The 7,872-nt window shown below is 44.1% G+C and overlaps 1 protein-coding gene across 1 annotated transcript; it reads right to left on the bottom strand.

The window, feature by feature from the left end:
• Nucleotides 1-697: 697 nt before the first annotated feature.
• TMEM254 (transmembrane protein 254) lies at nucleotides 698-7,339 on the bottom strand. The gene is made up of 4 exons (XM_063163901.1): nucleotides 7,209-7,339; nucleotides 5,572-5,675; nucleotides 4,328-4,387; nucleotides 698-2,216 (listed from the first exon to the last, which is right to left on the bottom strand). The coding sequence occupies exons 1-4, from the start codon at nucleotides 7,308-7,310 to the stop codon at nucleotides 2,096-2,098; spliced, it is 387 nt and encodes a 128-aa protein (XP_063019971.1). The 5' UTR covers nucleotides 7,311-7,339; the 3' UTR covers nucleotides 698-2,095.
• Between the last annotated feature and the right edge of the window lie 533 nt (nucleotides 7,340-7,872).

Here is a 7,872-nt window from a genome sequence, read left to right on the forward strand (position 1 = left end):
ACTGCAGCAAACAGGCATTTACAGCTCTGACAGAGGCTGACAGCAAACACTGGTTGGTTTCTCTTTGGGCTCTTATTTTTGGGGGTATTTTGTGGTTTTTTTTAACCAAATGTTAAAACTGAACTGCTGTGAAGCAAAGGCTGGGGAGAGAAAGTGTCTGAAGGTGGGTGAATACCTGGGAGTTGCATTTCTAGAATCCTTGATAAGCAATGCCCAGCAACCTCCACAGAGAAAGCTGCTGAAAATTGTCATGCCAAACAAAAATCCCAGAGAGGCTTCAAAAAATGGAGCTGATGCCAGTACCTGGCTAAAACTTGTTCTAACTTGGTAATTTTTTTCAACTAAGGCAGTAGATATTTTTTTCTACTGTAGCTTCCTTGGGCTGCACTGAGGAAGCTTTGCCACTGCCTGTCTAAAGGAAGTCTAATGAGGGGGAGTCTGACAGGATGTGGATAACTTCTCAGAGCTGTAATTTGCCTGTAGCCGCTCCAGAGCCCAGTGGAAAGGGCTGAGAGTGAGCCTGAGCAGTGCCTGGAGTGCAGCCTGGCCTGGGAGGGAAAGGCAGTGTAGCTTCAGTGATGGGAGTTACTCTGGAAAGCTGATCCTGCATGTTCCAAGTGTGAACACTGATGGTGGTGTCAGGAAGGTGTCTATGTGTTTTGTATGAGCATTTTATTTCTAGGCTATTAAAAACAACTTCTTCACTTTTTTAAAACCTTTATTCCAGGGTCACAGACTAAGACAAAAGGTTACACAGTAAAACATAGCTCAGGCTCTTGACATTCCTGTTGGATTTCTAGTCACTAAATGAGCTTTTACTTCTCTATAAAATATTTAAGTTAAACAGTTTGCTATTAGACAACAACAACACCACCCAAAAGACAAACAAACCACCATTTCAAACCCTTCAGTTCTCCATGCTTTTAGTACCCACTGAAAGCAAAAACTTTATGTATCTGTGGTTGAATAAGGCTTCCCGTATAGAAGTGTTACAGCCTGGAGGTACTGCACAAAGTTACTTGTTACCACCTTGTGGAGCTCTTAGAGGTTAAAGAACAACCTTTTCTTACCCCTTCTTCCACAACAGCATCATGGCAAGTGGCATGGTAAAACTTCTCCCCACACCAGAGTTAGTACTTTAAATAGTTATTCCTTTTAAAAGTGCTAAAACTACACAGGCTAAATTCTTGTTCAAATATTCAAAAGTAAAAGACAATCTGATGGAAGACTCACTACACATACAGGCAATACTCTTGAGATGTGCTTATGATGGTCTCTCAACCTTAGATTTTAAAGACCAGCATCTGGGAACCAGTGGTGTATGTTTATTCACTGTTTATTCATCTAATTTCATTTTTGATTGATATTTTTTTTCCTTTAAGTAATAAATCACTTCTCAAAAAAGCTGCCCTCAAAGCTACTTTATACGATAATAACTCATAACTTAAAATCTTCACTACAAAGATGAGGTCATGCTGCATGAATTGTAAGGCACTTGTATTAAACCAAGTTAAAGTGCTTCATGTATCCAAGCTCACTGTCCCTCATCCTGAGCTGAGACCTGGTCTTTTCAATGTGCCTGCAGCAGTACAGTGGTCTGTCCTCTGTGGAACAAAGTAAGCAGACAAAACAAAGTGCAAAGAGCAGACTTTAACAACAGTGTCAGTCCCATAGAGAAAATATAGGTAAATTTAAATCCTATTACAAAACAGGTGCAAGCTGCCTTGTGCCTGTCAATAACCCTCCCTGTTGTAGAACAATGAAAAGGTGATTTATCAACCACTGCTACCAGCTGTCAGTGACAGAGTACACATGTCAAAATCTGCAGAGGAGCAACTTCTGGCTTCTTGCATAACAAATAGGATTAAAATTTGGCAGTGCTAAGACTGAAGAGTTGATTTTCTACTGAACTATCCACAGGGCCCTGTGAATTTTAATGGTGTTGCTTAGTAAGAGGAGAGCTGCTTGGGTAGAAGGGCACTGCATCATACAGCAGGAATGTAATTTAGCTAATTATAGCACCTAGACATGTATGTGGGGGTCTTTTCAGAAAAATGAGATTAGGTATGTGAGAGGTGACCTCTTGCATTGTCTTCTAGTACTGCTTCTTGTCTGCAGGCTTGTAAGACACCAGGAGACCGAAGGAAGCGTATCCAAATAAAAGGGTCTGAACAAACCACTGAAACTGAACAGCTGGGTCAGTGATTCCTTTGGCTCTGTAACAAAACACAAAATGTGTCAAAAAACTTATGCTCCTGCAGGCTGTACTGGTACTTATAAAGTAAGGTAAGCTATCTCTACCCATCCTTGAGATTCAGACTGGATTAGAACATTTCAGTTCAGCACATTTGTTTCCATTTCCATCTACTGAGACATTTTTTGTGCTAACTAAACATACCAGTTCTTGTGGGTTTAGGATTTTAAGTTATTTATTGAACAAAAGTTCTTTCAGACATTCTATACATGCAATTTCCTCAATGATATATAAATTGCAATCTCCATCTGTCCTCTTTGAAATTACTTATCCCAGAAGTTTGTGTACAAAGAAGCAAGAAACTGGAGTAGCTTAATATTGATCTTAATACACAAGTCTGAATATAATTTCTTGCTGACTGTGTTAGTCAAGGGAGACTATGCTGGCAGGGCAGAGACCTGACAGTAACTGTGTGATGGAGGATGGAAAAACACTGCTACCTGAGTTTGTGGCTAGACAAAGACAGGTAACAGGGCTGAAGGCACTTCACTTAATTTATAAAGAAGAGACCTTTCTATGATAGTTAGTTTCAATATAACATAGATGACCTTTTCTGTATGTTACAGAAAATGTCATTTTCTCCTCCATTGTTCTTGAGAAGTACTCCTACTGAAAGGAACAAGTATAAATACAACAACAAACCCAAGGGGTTTCACATTTCCTGTAAACAATTCCATAGCTGAGGCTTTTTTGTTTATAATCCCAGCTGCAGTGTTTTCAAATTAGTGCAAAACCTAGAGAACAAGGGCTTAGGAAATTTACCTGTTGCTACAAGACAAGCTTAATGAATAGACCATGTGCAGCAATACAGGCAAAGAGCCAATGACAGTACTACTGCTGATGAACAAATTTGTATCTGAGTCCTCACACTGTTTGTGCCTCCTTTGTGATGTTGCCAAGTAGACACAACTTTTACGTAAGTAAAAATAAATGGTGTTTGGTGCTCACAGAAGTACAAGTGCTAGGTAATCTAAAGCAGCACTCCTGATGAGATGATGATGGGCAGCCCATCTCTGATTTTTTTTTTTGTGCGTTTTAACACTACTCTGTAAAACTTCATTAGTAAAATTAATTACAATACACTCATTTGGTATGTTCACTGGTAGTCAAGTTTCCTCATACTAGAAAGAATTGCCTTAGGCCCAGATACCCATTTATTTGCACACTCAGTCTTAAAACAACAATCTGATAAACATGACGTTTTTACTAACTCTCAACCTGAAGGCAGAAATTATTCATCCATATTCTACTATTTTAAAAAAGACCAAAAAAAACGAAACAACTTATGCAGCGTTCCATGAAACAAAATCCTGTTGCTTCCAAGAGCTGTCACCTGAGAAGCCTGGGACAGACAGCAGTGAATGACCCAAATGGAGTGGGAACCCATCGTGGCAAACAGACTGGCCTGACTCTGCAGAGCATGGGAACCCAGTGAGTATCTCCATTGTTCTCAACTACTGCAACCACAAGTGAACAGAAGGAGGCTGTGTTTGGACAGCACTCCTTTCCAGATACGTGGTTATCCTAACCTAAGACTCAGATGGCTTTGCTTGTATGGTCTGACTGGTTCCAGGATTTTATCCCAGGGACCTGCAGATGCAAATAGATCTGAAAGAGTCCCCAAATGAAAGTGCCCAGCTGTGTTCCCACAATACAAGTGCGATTGTTTAAGTGTGTAATTAGCAGTATCGCAATCCTGATGGGGTAAGATCTGATAAAATTCTAACACCTGAAGTTACCAGACTATTTCTACACTGTCCATTGTTCCCTCTGCCTCCTGAGCAGCAGTGTCACCCAGTGAACAGGGAGTTCAGAGGCTGCCACACAAGCTCTGGCAGCTTGTGCAAGGTGCCAGCCCTTGGTTTTGCTGCCCTGCACAACAGCAACCACTGGGAGAGGTGGCAGCAACCAACTGTGGAGCACAGCAAGCTATCACTGCAGCAAGAATTTTACCAGCATCCTCTGGATTCCCTGCTGCTGAGAGCCACCACAATCAGTCTGTAGCCTATGTTACTTGATTCAGAAACCCCTTACAGAGAACCTGTGTTGGAGTGAGAAGAGGGAACAACTTACTGGCATAACTTAATACCGTAGAGGGCTTCCACTATGTGAATCAACCAGGATATCCAGAACCTGGCGGAAAGAAAACATGGTTTATGTTGCTGAAAATCAGGGAGAAGACTGCTGGATCAAAGATGCATTATGCAGAGAATATAAATCTGGAAGCACTGAAGCAACAACCTATTTTAACCTAGAAAGGATGTTTTTCATCTTGAAAAAACCCCACAAGTGTACACTTAAAGGAGCTGAAGCCCACTGAGAAAATGAGGGCAACTGTAACTTGTGCAATAAGCCTTGACCTGCTATTTGAGATGTCCACTAGGCTTCCAAAATTTTCAGCAATCAGATTAAGCCAAAAAGCAAATCCTTAGTGAAAACAGTACAAGTTAATCTTAGCTAAGCATGCAAAATCTATCCTTTTACTTACTTAAAAATAAGTATTTTTAGTGGTCCTAAGGAGCTACTTAAGTTTTTACAGCTTTAGTTCTACAAAAACAACTGTGTGTATAGATGCAGAACATATAATGTGACTTGATAAGCCACACTTGGTCTACAAATTTTTATATAGATGCTTTTGTAGGAAAAAAAAATAATATATTCAGTTAGGATCAATTAAATACCTTGCTAAAGCAAAAGATGCTCTGAGAAAAGATGAAGGTTCTACATGATACATAAAATAAACAAGAAGGCCCTACTGATTTCTGTCTTTACAGGAAGCCAGTGAGCTCAAGCAAATATTTTCTGGCCCTTTTGTTAATTACAGTAGCAAAAACTTAGTTTTGTAACCCAGCAAAACAGCATTATGCAGTTTGTTCAGCAGGTTATTTCTCATGTAGATCAGGAGAAGTGAGGACCAGGGTAGAAAATGTTCTTTAACTGAAGCTGGATAAAAAAGATTCCAAAAGAAAGAACTGGACTGCCGAGTAACAACTAGAGAAGAAAAAGACTTGCAGTAGATGGTACAAGTATAACTTTGGACTAATAACTGTCACCAAAAGTAGTATCTTAACATTTTTCCCTTTCTTGTTAAACCATCAGTGATGCCAAATTCGAAGTTGAATTTTTAAACTATCAACCTGGTCTTAGCCTGTCTAGTCCTCTACATACTTATTACCCCACACCCTTAATTGTAATGAGCTTGAAAGGAGAGCTCTTTAAATCTAATTAACAACTGGGTTACAGGAAAGCTTGCTAATACACACTAAGTACAGGAGTCAGAGAGAGGCAAAATAATGATACAGTCAAATATAACTTACCCGTAGCATACCCATTTGTGGTGGTGTTCCACTAAATAATTGAGGAAGGTACCAAATAATCCCAAGTAACTATAAGGTATAGTTGAAGGCCAAAGTGTTACCCACTGGGAAAAAAAAATAAAGTTATCTTACTTCAAGGTAGAAGTACTATCAATTAAACCTTCAATATAGCTTTATTTTTGAGCCCCATGAGTTCAGAGCTCATTTATTCATAGTGCTTAAGTTCTTCCACTCCATTAACCTTGTCCAAGGACCATATTCTTCCAGTAGCCCTTGAAAGATTCCAACTAGGAAACTTCTATGCCTTGACATACCAGATGCCAATGGGATAAGTTTAAGGTTGCTGTCTGGGGACCAAGAGTGCATCTGCACGTTAAGTGGTATTTAGGTTGTAAGCTCATTACCTATTAGACATGGAAGCTGCAAAACCTACATTGTCTTTGTCCTGAAGAAGTTAATCTGAGGCAAGTGACCTGAGGAGGCCAAACCATGAGTACACTGTTTAGGAGGAATAGCTATCTAAAACTAGGGGATCAGTCTTTCTTTTTTCATCCCCTAAAAAAGAAAATGTCAGATTTTTGTTTATTTTTAACAGGGCACAGAAGAAAGCTGAGCACGAATCCCAAGACCAGAGATGCAGAATTCCTTTCCCGGTTTCTCTCCTGTCACAGAGCTGTCCGCAGTGTTTAGCACTGTGCACGCCGATTTCCACAAGCCAGGAGGAGAGCAGGCAGTGAGGGATGAGCTGTGCACTTCAGAGGCCACTGGGGACATAAGGTAAGCACCAGGCCAAAATTCACACTGCCTTATCTTGCTTTGGTATATCAACACTGCAGTTTCTCACTATATGTACATTCAGCTATGCCAAAGATGTGGTGAGGTGATGATTTTAAACAGGGAATCTGCTTAAAGCTCATTCTTGTTTCTTTTGAAACAGCCCAACAATTGTTTTGTGAGTGGCTTGATGTGCCTTGACTATCATTTTTACAGTGGTGGTTCCCAAGTTTAGAAAATCTGCGCAAACAGAAAGAAAATCACAACATGTGAAAGTCAAGGGATGACTTTCATAAACTTGCCAGATACATCAAAAAGCCATTAATATCCCTGCTCCAGTAATCCAAACTAACTTAGCTGAAGTCTGGTTTTGGAAATTAACACAGCGTGGTGACCGAACGCCTGTGTTTTCCAACACCACCAGTTCGCACGGCCTGTGCCCAAAGCCCTCCCCTGTAAATGCCCCTTGGGGACTGACATGTCCCCCAGCTGTCCCGGAGCCGTGCTGCTGCTCGGTGCCGCAGCTCCCAGCGCTGGCAATGCTGCAGCCCTTTCCCGGGCACCTGCCCCGCACGCCCTCGCTGCTGCCGCCCGGGATGCTCGGACCGGGCCCGGGACGCGCCCGCAGCGCCACGGCCTCGCCTCCCTTTACAGACCAGCTGCTTTCTCCCTCCCTCTGGCCTTCCTGCATGGCTCTGTCCAGCCTCCTCCGGCCTGGCCCAAGCAGCATCTCCAGTTTCCTTTTTCTCCCCGTTTATTTTAGGGAGCGGCGTTTCCGCGGATACGGGGACGGTGCAGGGCACCTGTTCCACGCACCCCGCGGTTTCTGACCCATCTCCCTCCCTCCCCGCGCCGCTCCTTACGCCGAGGAGGATCATGCCGAAGATGATGGCGACCATCCAGATGAGCCGGGAGCGCTGGAAGTGGCAGCTGCCATCGCGGCCGCGCTCCGTCGCCGCCGCCATGCCGCCGAGCCGCGCTGTGAGCGGAGGCCGCGCCGCCGCCGCTAAGGCCGGGCTGGGGGAGGCGGGGCCGGGGCGGGCCCGGCGGGCGGAGGCGGAGTGCGGCCTCGCCCAGCGCCGGGCGGGCACTGCCCTCGGGCCCGGGCGGGGGGCGGCCCGGCGCCGATGTGTGTGACCGAGTGTCAATACCCGGTGTGGCGCAGTGTCGCCTCCTGTGCTTGGCCTCTGCAGGCCCAGGTTCAGGGCAGAGTGGCTGGGAAGTGGCCCAGCGGAGAAAGAGTGGGAGTGCTGCTCGGCTCTGGCTGAACAGGAGCCAGCAGCGTGCCCGCTGGGCCGGGAAGGCCAATGCCATCCTGGCCTGGATCAGCAAAGTGTGGCCAGCAGGACCAGGCAAGGGATCATCCCCCTGTACATGGCCCCAGTGAGGTCACACCTCGAGTGCTGTGTCCACTTCAGGGCCCATCAGTTTGGGAAGGATTCTGAGCTGCTGGAATGTGTCCAGAGAAGGGCAGCAAGGCTGCTGAGGGGTCTAGAACACAAGCACTATGAGGAGCAGCTGAGGGAG

Source organism: Melospiza melodia, chromosome 9, assembly GCF_035770615.1.
Source record: "Melospiza melodia melodia isolate bMelMel2 chromosome 9, bMelMel2.pri, whole genome shotgun sequence".
In the NCBI taxonomy this organism is placed as follows: domain Eukaryota; kingdom Metazoa; phylum Chordata; class Aves; order Passeriformes; family Passerellidae; genus Melospiza; species Melospiza melodia.

Bases quoted from the DNA above. Each gene is read 5' to 3' on its own strand.
- TMEM254 (XM_063163901.1), bottom strand. From the start codon at position 7,310: ATGGCGGCGGCGACGGAGCGCGGCCGCGATGGCAGCTGCCACTTCCAG. The intron at 5,676-7,208 runs GTAAGGAGCGGC...TTTTTTTCCCAG, and splicing joins TCGGCATGATCCTCCTCGGC to TGGGTAACACTTTGGCCTTC. The intron at 4,388-5,571 runs GTAAGTTATATT...TCTTTCCGCCAG, and splicing joins CACAAATGGGTATGCTACGG to GTTCTGGATATCCTGGTTGA.